Source organism: Bufo gargarizans, chromosome 6, assembly GCF_014858855.1.
Source record: "Bufo gargarizans isolate SCDJY-AF-19 chromosome 6, ASM1485885v1, whole genome shotgun sequence".
Lineage (NCBI taxonomy): Eukaryota > Metazoa > Chordata > Amphibia > Anura > Bufonidae > Bufo > Bufo gargarizans.
In genome coordinates this window covers 193,735,153-193,748,075 of record NC_058085.1, presented here as the reverse complement: position 1 = coordinate 193,748,075, position 12,923 = coordinate 193,735,153, and the positions used below count along the sequence as shown (strand labels likewise).

Sequence of the window (12,923 nt, the reverse complement as noted above, 5' to 3'; positions counted from 1 at the left end):
CCCAGGAATGCAATATGACCCATTATGCCATGCAGCCAGCCAATAGTGATGGCCTTGCGGTTTGCCCTGCGGTCGTTTCATGGCGAAATTTCAGGGGTCAAGTCCTGGGAAAAAAAGTGTGGGAACTCACCCAAGATCCACTGCAACCCCCCCCCCCTCCAAAAAATAAAAAAGCACAGAAAATCTAGCATGCTGTAATTTGTGTCGCTGCGGACTAAAAAATAAATTAAAAAAATAGCACTTTTAGAAAAGTTTGTCCTGGGATTCGATCTCATGACCTCTACACAGCAGAAGCAAGGCATATGCCCTCACAGCTATGAAAGCTGTCTAGCTTGCTACTTAAAAAAAATATATATATAAGACTTCTACTGTAGGTAACTTTGCCCACTGTGTATGGATGTAGCAGAGCTGGGTGTGTTGGGGCAGCTGTCATGTGTATGGTTGTACACTAGGTATCAGTACACAAGGTATCAGTAGAAGTATCAGAAAAAGAAAAAAAAACACTTTTAGTTTGTCCTGGGATTCGAACTCATGACCTCTACACATTACAGGCAAGGCATTTACCCTCACAGCCATAAAAGCTGTTGAGGTAGTTGCTTAAAAAAAAAAAACTAAGACTTCTACTTATACCTAGTGTACTGATACCTAGTGTACAACCATACACATGACAGCTGCCCCAACACACCCAGCTCTGCTACATCCATACACAGTGGGCAGCTGTCATGTGTATGGTTGTACACTTGGTATCAGTAAACTAGGTATCAGTAGAAGTCTTATAAAAAAAAAAAAACACTTTTAGAAAAGTTTGTCCTGGGATTCGAACTCATGACCTCTACACATTACAGGCAAGGCATTTACCCTCACAGCCATAAAAGCTGTTGAGGTAGTTGCTTAAAAAAAAAAAAACTAAGACTTCTACTTATACCTAGTGTACTGATACCTAGTGTACAACCATACACATGACAGCTGCCCCAACACACCCAGCCCTGCTACATCCATACACAGTGGGCAGCTGTCATGTGTATGGTTGTACACTTGGTATCAGTAAACTAGGTATCAGTAGAAGTCTTATAAAAAAAAAAAAACACTTTTAGAAAAGTTTGTCCTGGGATTCGAACTCATGACCTCTACACATCAGAGGCAAGGCATTTACCCTCACAGCCATAAAAGCTGTCAAGGTAGCTGTTTAAAAAAAAAAAAATAAGACTTCTACTTATACCTAGTGTACTGATATCTAGTGTACAACCATACACATGACAGCTGCCCCAACACACCCAGCTCTGCTACATCCATACACAGTGGGCAGCTGTCATGTGTATGGTTGTACACTAGATATCAGTACACTAGGTATAATTAAAAGTCTTATATTTTTTTTTTTAAGCATTTACCTAGACGGCTTTCATGGCTGTGAGGGTAAATGCCTTCCTCTGATGTGTAGAGGTTGTGAGTTCGAATCCCAGGACAAACTTTTCTAAAAGACATTCTAAATGATCTCGTAGTGAAGGAGATGATGTCATTAGGGGGCGGGGCGCCATGAGAGGAGTCGCAGGCAGCGGCACCGCACAGACAGCTTCCTCTCAACTGAAGCCGCCCCTCCTCCCTTAACCTGCCCTGCACAGTGCGCTCCGTCTCCCCCTGTGAATCTGATTCAGCCGTGAAAGGGCTGAGGCTGAAAGGGAACGGCGTTCCTGCCATGAAAAAAGTGCAGGAACGCCGTTCCCATGCGTTCCCCCTCCACTCGACCCCTGCGAAATTTGTATGCTCGCTATTCGCCGAACATGCAAACATATGGCGATGTCCGTGGGCGCCATGTTCTTTTGCATTGTGCCCAACTTTGATCCATGACACACACATCAGGTGAGACAGGACAACCAATTGAGATGTTTCAGCACATGGACACACCCCCACCCTATAACAGAACCCGATCTGGCAGCCATTTTACATTCTGTATTTTGCCAGTGTAGGGAAAGTTTGCTTTGTGGAGCAGGGACAGACTGCTAGGGACACAAAACGCTAGCTAATAGGGCCACAAAAGTCCTTTTAAGGACTGGTATAGGTGTGCTATCGATAGGTGTGATATAATGAGGGGTGTGATATACTTATAATATACTTTCTAACATAGAAAGTATATTATAGCGTATTTGTATTGTGCAGCAGTTATGTGCGGTTCTGCTGCAACACCGCAGCTATATAGAGGGACAAACTCTATTGGAGTAACTAATCGCAACTGGTGTGATATACCTGTTGCCCCCCAAAAAACTGATTGATGGGTGTGATATACCTATAATATACTTTCTAACATAGAAAGTATATAGTGCATTTGTATTGTGCAGCAGTTGTGTCCGGTTCTGCTGCGATACTGGAGGTATGTAGAGGGACAAGCGCTATTGGAACAACTATTTGCAACGGGTGTGATATACCTGTTGCCCCCTAAAAAACTGATTGAGGGGTGCGATATACCTGCTTCCACCAAATATTGATTGAGGCCTACGATACACCTGCTTCCACAAAATACTGATTAAGGGGATTGATATACCTGCTTCCACCAAATATTTATTGAGGCCTGCGATACACCTGCTTCCACAAAATAAGGGGTTTGATATACCAGATTCCACCATATATTGATTGAGACCTGTGATACACATGCTTCCACAAAATACTGTTTAAGGGGTTCTATATACCTGTTTCCACAAAATACAGATTAAGGGGTGCAATAGACCTGCTTCCACCAAATATTAATTTAGGGTTTAAATATACCTGCTTCCACAAAATACAGATTGAGGGGTGTGATATACCTGCTTTGACAAAATACTGATTATGGGGTTTTATATACCTGCTTCCACAAATAAAAGATTGAGGGGTGTGATATACCTGCTATCACAAAATACTGATTAAAGGGTTTTTATGTACCTTCTTCCACAAAATACTGATTAAGAGGATTGATATAACTGTTTCGACCAAATATAGATTGAGGGGTGTGATACACCTGCTTCCACAAAATACTGATTAATGGGTTTGATAAACCTGCTTCCACAAAATACTTATTGAGGGGTGTGATATACCTGCTTCCACAAAATATTGATTAAGGTGTTCTATATACCTGCTTCAACAATATAGTAATTGAGGGGTTCAATATACCTGCTTCCACAGAATAGAGATTGAGGTGTGCGATATACCTGCTTCCACAAAATATTAATTAAGTTTTTTTATACCTGCTTCCACAAAATACATATTGAGGGGTGTGATATACTGGCTTCCACAAAATACTGATTGAGGGTTTTTTATATACCTGCTTCCACAAAACACTGATTGAGAGGTGCAATATACCTGCTTCCACGAAAAATTGATTAAGGGGTTCTATTTACCTGCTTCCAAAAAATACTGTTTAAGGGGATTGATATACCTGCTTCCACAAAATATTAATTGAGGACTGCAATACACCTGCTTTCACAAAATACTGATTAAAAGGATGATATACCTGCTTCCACAAAATACTGATTGAGGGGTGCAATATACCTGCTTCCACAAAATACTGATTGAGGTGTGCGATATTCCTGCTTCCACAAAATACTAATTAAGGGTTTTTTATATACCTGCTTCCACAAAATACAGATTGAGGGGTGCAATATACCTGCTTCCACCCAAAAATTATTAAGGGGTTCTATATACCTGCTTCTACAAAATACAGATTGAGATGTGCTATATACCTGCTTCCACAAAATTCTGATTAAGGGGTTTTTATATATCTGCTTTTTACAAAATACTGATTGAGGGGTGCAATATACCTGCTTCCACCAAATATTGATTAAGGGGTTCTATATACCTGCTTCTACAAAATACAGATTGAGATGTGCTATATACCTGCTTCCACAAAATAATGATTAAGGGGCTTTTATATACCTGCTCACACAAAATACTGATTGAGGGATGCAATATACTTGCTTCCACCAAATATTGATTAAGGGGTTTTATATACCTTCTTCCACAAAATACTGATTAAGGGGATTGATATACCTGTTTCCACAAACTATTGATTGAAGCCTGCAATAGACCTGTTTACACAAAATACTGATTTGGGGTATTGATATACCTGCTTCCACCAAATATTTATTGAGGCCTGCGATACACTTGCTTCCACAAAATTTTGAGTAAGGAGTTTAATATACCTGCTTCCACAAAATACTGATTGATGGGTGCGATATACCTGCTTCCACAAAATACTGATTGAGTGGTGCGATATACCTGCTTCCACCAAATATCGATTAAGGGGGTTTTATATACCTGCTTCGACAAAAAAACTGATTGAGGGGTGCGATATTCCTGCTTCCACAAAATACTGATTAAAGGGACACTGACAGACCTTCTGAGCATAATTAGCTCTTTATATGCCCCCCTAGGTCTTATAATAAGTTCCCAATTCATATAAGTATTATCACTGTGCGCATAATAAAACGTTTAAAATAATCTTTATAATCACCTGTCCTTTCTGCCCAAGGGGCGTTCTTTGTGCCGCATTTGTGCCCAGCCGCGTCCCAACTGCCGGATCCTTAGACACGCCCATCTCATTAGTATTCACTTCGCTGGGCGGTATTTTCCAGTCCCCGACATTCGGCGATCCTGCGCATGCGCCCGGCACCCTCGCTCGCCGGGATCACATTGCGCCAAGTGAGTACTAATGAGTTGGGCGTGTCTAAGGTTCCGGCAGTTGGGACGCGGCTGGGCACAAATGCGGCACAAAGAACTCCCCTTGGGCAGAAAGGACAGGTGATTATAAAGATTATTTTTAACGTTTTATAATGCGCACAGGGATAATACTTATATGAATTGGGAACTTATTATAAGACCTAGGGGGGCATATAAAGAGCTAATTATGCTCAGAAGGCCTGTCAGTGTCCCTTTAAGGGTTTTTTATATACCTGCTTCCACAAACTACTGATTGAGGGGTGCAATATACCTGCTTCCACTAAATATTGATTAAGGGGTTCTATATTCCTGCTTTCACAAAATACTAATTGAGGTGTGCAATATACCGGCTTCCACAAAATAATGATTAAGGGACTTTTATATACCTGCTCCCACAAAATACTAATTGAGGGGTGCAATATACTTACATCCACCGAATATTGATTAATGGATTCTATATACCTGCTTCCACAAAATACTGATTAAGGGGATTGATATACCTGTTTCCACAAAATATTGATTGAGGCCTGCTATACACCTGTTTCCACAAAAAAACTATTAGGGGTATTGATATACCTGCTTCCACTAAATATTGATTTAGGCCTGGGATACACCTGCATTAACAAAATACTGATTAAGGGGTTTGATACACCTGCTTTCACAAAGTACTGATTGAGGGGTGTGATATATTTGCTTCCACAAAATACTGATTGAGGGGTGCGATATACCCGCTTCCACCAAATATTGATTAAGGGGTTCTATATACCTGCTTCCACCAAATACAGATTGAGGGGTGTCGTTACCGTGTGCGACGATAGTTATATACAGGGAGTGCAGAATTATTAGGCAAGTTGTATTTTTGAGGATTAATTTTATTATTGAACAACAACCATGTTCTCAATGAACCCAAAAAACTCATTAATATCAAAGCTGAATATTTTTGGAAGTAGTTTTTAGTTTGTTTTTAGTTTTAGCTATTTTAGGGGGATATCTGTGTGTGCAGGTGACTATTACTGTACATAATTATTAGGCAACTTAACAAAAAACAAATATATACCCATTTCAATTATTTATTTTTACCAGTGAAACCAATATAACATCTCAACATTCACAAATATACATTTCTGACATTCAAAAACAAAACAAAAACAAATCAGTGACCAATATAGCCACCTTTCTTTGCAAGGACACTCAAAAGCCTGCCATCCATGGATTCTGTCAGTGTTTTGATCTGTTCACCATCAACATTGCGTGCAGCAGCAACCACAGCCTCCCAGACACTGTTCAGAGAGGTGTACTGTTTTCCCTCCTTGTAAATCTCACATTTGATGATGGACCACAGGTTCTCAATGGGGTTCAGATCAGGTGAACAAGGAGGCCATGTCATTAGATTTTCTTCTTTTATACCCTTTCTTGTCAGCCACGCTGTGGAGTACTTGGACGCGTGTGATGGAGCATTGTCCTGCATGAAAATCATGTTTTTCTTGAAGGATGCAGACTTCTTCCTGTACCACTGCTTGAAGAAGGTGTCTTCCAGAAACTGGCAGTAGGACTGGGAGTTGAGCTTGACTCCATCCTCAACCCAAAAAGGCCCCACAAGCTCATCTTTGATGATACCAGCCCAAACCAGTACTCCACCTCCACCTTGCTGGCATCTGAGTCGGACTGGAGCTCTCTGCCCTTTACCAATCCAGCCATCTGGCCCATCAAGACTCACTCTCATTTCATCAGTCCATAAAACCTTAGAAAAATCAGTCTTGAGATATTTCTTGGCCCAGTCTTGACGTTTCAGCTTGTGTGTCTTGTTCAGTGGTGGTCGTCTTCCAGCCTTTCTTACCTTGGCCATGTCTCTGAGTATTGCACACCTTGTGCTTTTGGGCACTCCAGTGATGTTGCAGCTCTGAAATATGGCCAAACTGGTGGCAAGTGGCATCTTGGAAGCTGCACGCTTGACTTTTCTCAGTTCATGGGCAGTTATTTTGCGCCTTGGTTTTTCCACACGCTTCTTGCGACCCTGTTGACTATTTTGAATTAAACGCTTGATCGTTCGATGATCACGCTTCAGAAGCTTTGCAATTTTAAGAGTGCTGCATCCCTCTGCAAGATATCTCACTATTTTTGACTTTTCTGAGCCTGTCAAGTCCTTCTTTTGACCCATTTTGCCAAAGGAAAGGAAGTTGCCTAATAATTATGCACACCTGATATAGGGTGTTGATGTCATTAGACCACACCCCTTCTCATTACAGAGATGCACATCACCTAATATGCTTAATTGGTAGTAGGCTTTCGAGCCTATACAGCTTGGAGTAAGACAACATGCATAAAGAGGATGATGTGGTCAAAATACTCATTTGCCTAATAATTCTGCACGTAGTGTATATTTATATGTCTATTGATATAAATATATATAATTATAGCACTAATAGACTGTAGACGTGTAATTTATTTAATAAATTCCTTTTTATTATTCAAAGTATAGCAAATAGTCATTTATTGTAGTAGTCGTCGCAGTAGTAGTATAACGCACGTAGTTCAGGGAAAACGTGTAAGTGCAACAGAGGTAGATTCTTTTAATGTATAAATAGGCATCTATTGATGACTCCGCCTATTTATACCTTAAAAGAAACTACCTCTGTTGCATTTACACGTTTTCCCTGAACTACGTGCGTTATACTACTACTGCAGCGACTACTACAATAAATGACTATTCGCTGTACTTTGAATAATAAAAAGGAATTTATTAAAACAATTACACATCTACAGTCTATCTTATATATGAAGCTGAGTGTATGCGTGTGTGTGTATGTATGTATGTATGTATGTCCGCAAAAGGAATCCGTACTGTCGCATTTACAATCACAAAATTTGGCACACAGGTACATCAGGTGTCCGGGAAGCTTTTAGACCAGGTCTCTGCTCTCTAGCACGTACCGTTCCTCAGATATTCCCAAAAAATGCATTAGCCAATAGAAGCTTGGTCACATGACCCTTATCAGCCAATAGAAGCTTGCAGGTCCTCTAGCCTCCACATACACAGTTTTACTCCAGGTTTCCATAACAACCCAGCCATTTATCTTTACTGCTGTAGGAGAGCTTTAAAGTAAATCTGTCACCAGGATAATCGCTATTGAAGTAAAGCCATGGTCTAATAGCACTTAGTACCTTAAGATTTCAAGATGTGCCTTTGTTCCAGCAATAGATGTTTTCATCCTTTGAAAATGCATTTTATTTGGTATGCAAATGAGCCATTAAGGTGCCCAGAGGGGCATCACTCTTGCAGGAAGAAGCCCAGAAGACCCCCCTGCCACAATGTGTCCACCCTCAAAAGACTTAAAACCCTGCCCCCAGCCCTGCTAAGCCACAGCCAGATCTGGTTAGGCAACGCCCCTCCCACTCCAGATTGAAAAAATAAAGGTAAAAATCTACTTCTGTCAGCTGCAGGGGAGGGAGGGAGAGCATCCTCGCCCACTGCATAAGTGGCATCAGAGTACCCGTTTCTGTTCCTGTACTGGCCGACAGTTATATATTTATCCTGTGACCACCTAATGTACCTCCAGCCACAGAATCCTACAAACTTGTGTGCTGTCAGGGGAATGCCTATTGGATAATTTTTGGGGCTTGTACTGGAGCGGCCAATCACTAATATGTCATGAGACCTTATAAAATGTCAAGTTGTGTGTACCGCGAAAAAATAAATCGCATCATTAGGGATTTTTGCAATGGCGCTTTTTTTAAACACTCGATCTTCATATACAGCGATTGTTATAACATGCATGTGAAATGTTATCAAATACACTTTAATATCAAATTATTTACAGTGATCAGAAATTCTTCCTCAACGTCGCAAAAATTGTTGCCAAACATCTTTCCTGATCGCATCCAACTTCGTTCTGGTGGAAACCCAGTTGTTGTAGTAGGCCGCGCATAATTTGCGCATGCGCATAAGCGAAAATGACATTGCCGATATTTTGCATTGAAAAAAATAATGAATGGAGATTGCAAATTCGAATAATGCATCTGGTATGTCACTGTCCATGTTGTGGGACGATTTGTGAACTTCTTGTAATTATTTGGTGGCTGCAAATATGAGCTGAAGGTTTTTCAGGTTTGCCTGCCATTCAAGTGAATGGGGCCCGCCGCGAATTTGCGGTTTCGCGAACATTTGAATGCGTTTGCGCGATCACGTTCGCGAACTGTCTCGGCCGATGTTCGTCCATCACTACTCATCCTTAATCAGTACTCATTGACACTATACTGGAGCTGTTCTATGCAATATTTTAGCAGTTAAAAAAGTGACCCAGCATTTTGCAAAGGGAACCTGTCATTAGTTTATTCTGCCCTCAGGATGGTATAAAAATTGAAATATATTCCCTTTAATGCCTGAATGCTCTGTCCCTGTTTCTACAACACATCTGTCTTTTATAGCTATAATCAGGGCTGGCCAACCTGCGGTTCTCCAGCTGTTGTAAAACTGCAATTCCCACCATGCCCTGCTGTAGGATGATAGCTGTAGGCTGTCTGGGCATGCTGGGAGTTGTAGTTTTGCAACAGCTGGAGAGCCACAGGTTGGCCATCCCTGGCATAGATGTTCTGCTTCAAAATAACTGAACAGTAATACAATGCTATAAATCTAACCCTGTGTTATTAAAAATAAAAAATAATAATTTACTATACTGGTTAGTATACTGAAATTCTCATAAATTTGGTGTATTTCAGGCGCAGATGGCGCCGCAACGGTTAGTTGCACAGCTATTTGCGACTTTGCCCTGCTCGCATTAGGAATAAAATTGTGGGCATGGCATGGGGGGACAAAGATGGCATGGAAAATGGTCTAAATGTAAGACCGCTTGGAAGCTGTCTTACATTTAGAACTGGCGCTGGATGCGCAGAAGTTATGGAAAGGTCGCGCCAGCACAGGGCCTTTATTAAGACCAGTGTCTAAAACGGCGGTCTTAATAAAGGTGACCCAATGTTTCTATCACACTAATATTTTTACCTAAAATACTGCTTTATATATATCATTATTGTCATGTGTTTTTTTTTTTTATTCTAGGTTTGATTGGGCCAACAGGAAGCTCAGGTTTAAAAGGAAATCCAGGAATTCCAGGCAAAGCAGGCCCCCAAGGTCTGAAAGGCGATCGGGGTGATAAAGGGATAAATGGGACACCAGGTAACACAAGTCGCAATTATAGAATGTACAGTATATCATACAATTTGGAAAAAATCCACAGTAAATGTAATTTCCTGACAATGGCTGGTATAAATATTGGGGATTGTCCCAAAATATCCAGTAGGTATTAGTATAAAAATAATTTTCCTTTCTAAATGGTGGCTAGTCTCATGGTTCACTGTATGCTAAAATAGACAAAAGATGTTTATGGTAGGTTTATATATTATCTCTATGCGAAATAAACATAACATACACATAAGGGCTTGCAGGCCATTGCTGAAAGGCATTTTATGGGAGTAAAATATTAATGATCTATCGTCAGGATAATATCAGACCAGTGGAGAATCTGACTCCTGGCATTATCACTGATCAGCTGTTTGAATGCTGCAGCCTTTTCTTAAAGAGAATCAACTTTATGCTGCCCATACTAAAGGCTGAATAAAGTAGAGACAGGTGAGTTGATTTCAGCGGTCTGTTATTTATAAGTTAAAAGTAAGTGGTTGCCGAGAACCAACATCACAATTATTGCAGACTGGGCCTGGAAAAGAGACATGGCCACTTGAGAAGAGTCCTGGTTATCCATGAATTCCTGCTCTCCCTGCCCACCTGCTGATGACTGACAGTCTTCTACCTAGTTTTCTCTTTCTCTTTAGGAGAGAACTGCCAATCATCAGCAGATGGGCAGGGAGACCAGGAGATTATGAATAACCATGACTCTTTTTTTTCAAGTAGATTTGACTCTTTTCAAGGCCTGGGCTGCAATTATTATGATGCTGGTTCTCAGCAACCACTTACTTTTAGCTCATGAGTGACACACCACTGAAATCAACATTTCTGTCACTATTTAATCCTGCCACCCTCAGTGAGGTCAGCATAAAGTTGATGACAGGTTCCCTTTAAGCTATTGATGTCCTGTTCATTGGTTACATGATCCACAGTATGTGTAGCTTAGTCCTATTCAAGTCAATGGGCCTGGGCTGCAATACCAAGCCCAGCCACTATATATGTATGGTGCTGTACATGTGTAGAGATAAAATTGGGAGAGTAGAGTGCCACATGTGCATTAAACGCTTCCTTATTGAGTTAAAAAGCTTACGAGTCTGCTTACGAGATGTTGTTGTGAAGAGTCACAACAACTGTAGATCGCTTTGCTGGTTATTTGGTGTTCCGACCAGCGTGTGGATGTTTTGGGCTGCGGCCACGGTTCTCTGCGTGTGCTCAAGGCAGGTGGCAGACGAAGAAATAACCTTTAAAAAATGTTGTTGCAGACCCCTTTGGCGCTGCCTAGACCTGATTGAATAAACTTCACAATTGAAGTGCCTGGTATTAAGAGATCTTTTATTATTATACGATATAGTCAACGCGTTTCTGGGGCAGGATTACCCCCTTCGTCAGGACTATTACTCTATTAATAGTCCTGACGAAGGGGGTAATCCTGGCCCAGAAACGCGTTGACTATATCGTATAATAATAAAAGATCTCTTAATACCAGACACTTCAATTGTGAAGTTTATTCAATCAAGGTCTAGGCAACGCCAAAGGGGTCCGCAACAATTTTTTTTAAAGGTTATATATGGTGCTGTACATGGTATACTGATATACTGTGAGGAGGCTGCAGGGCATCACCATACGATGCAACTTTTTAGACAGTTGTTCAGATTGGTGCTGGGAGTTATACCCCCACCAATCTGATATTCTTGGGGATAGGTCATCAATATTGTACTTATGGAAATCCTTTTCAGTGTTAAAAAGTTAAATATTAATTGCCTTGACATTTGTATCAAAATAGCTGTCAAACCTGTGTTGAATTCTATGAATTACAACAATTATATGTTAATTATTTCTGGTTCAAGGTCCACAGGGTCTTAAAGGAGAAAAGGGTTCCCTGGGTCCCACAGGTGCTGCTGGAGTTCCTGGTGCTAAAGGTGCTACTGGTGCAGCTGGAGCCCCTGGGACTCCGGGCATTAATGGAGCCACTGGTGCCAAAGGAGATAAAGGTGACCTAGGTAATTTACGACATTATATTTTGTACTTATGATATCATCAATTGTGCCATTTTGTCTGTGTTCCAACTGTAGTAGCTGAGTGGAGGGAAGGAGCAACATATGGTATTTGGAGCGCAGACTTTGATTGAATAATTTTATGGGCCCATGTTGCATTTGAAGACCACCTGATGCACCCCTACAGTGGAAACCCCCAAAAAGTGACCCCATGTTGGAAACTACACCACCGAGGAATATTTCAAGGGGGGCTGTGAGCACTTTGTTTCATAGAAAAAATAAACACTTGGACATGAAAATGAAACATTACATATTTTTCAAGAAAATGTCACTTTAGCCCAATTTTTTTATTTTAACAAGGGGCAACACAAGAAAATGCACCCCGCTATTTGTTATTCGTTTTCTCCTTAATATATCAGCACCCCATATGTGGTCATAAACTGCTGTATGGGCACATGGTAGGGATCAGAAGGGATGGACAACCATATGGCTTTTGGTGGGCAGAATTTGCTGGGATGGTTTTCGGATGCCATATCATATTTGAAGAGACCCAGAGGTACCCCTAGAAAGGAAAACACTAAAAAGTGGCCTCATTTTATAAACAACACCCCTCAAGGCATTCATTGAGGGGTGTGGTGAGTGTATTGACCCAATAAATGTTTCATAACATATAGAAACACTTGGCTTTGAAAAGGAAAAATGTAATTGTTTACAATAAAATGTTACTTTAGTCCCAAAATTTCATTTTCACAAGGGGTAACAGAAGGAAATGCATCCCAAAACTTGGTAGGCATTTTTTTTTCTGACTATGTTAACCCAACATTGTGATTGTAAACTGCTGTTTGGGGGCACAGCTGTGTTCAGAAGGGAAGGAGCAGCATCAGGATTTTCTAACATGGATGTTATGCAAGTGGATGTGGACCCATGCGCTACTAACCGGCTATACCCTGGAGGGGCGTGACTAAGTAACTACCTGGTCTTCACTAGAGCCTCTGATGGTAAGGATAGGCATTGTGCCATTAGGGTAGTTAACAGGTGCCACTCCAGAGCAGTTCCCGGGTCAGTGGCAG

The 12,923-nt window shown here is 41.0% G+C and overlaps 1 protein-coding gene across 1 annotated transcript in view; it reads left to right on the top strand.

The window, feature by feature from the left end:
• LOC122941579 (pulmonary surfactant-associated protein D-like) overlaps positions 1–12,923 on the top strand; it is a 41,087-nt gene that overhangs the window by 7,509 nt on the left and 20,655 nt on the right. Inside the window, exons 3-4 of the mRNA XM_044298928.1 lie at positions 9,737–9,853; positions 11,707–11,859. Coding sequence (XP_044154863.1) covers positions 9,737–9,853; positions 11,707–11,859 — 270 coding nt within the window. The remainder of the gene's footprint in view (positions 1–9,736; positions 9,854–11,706; positions 11,860–12,923) is intronic.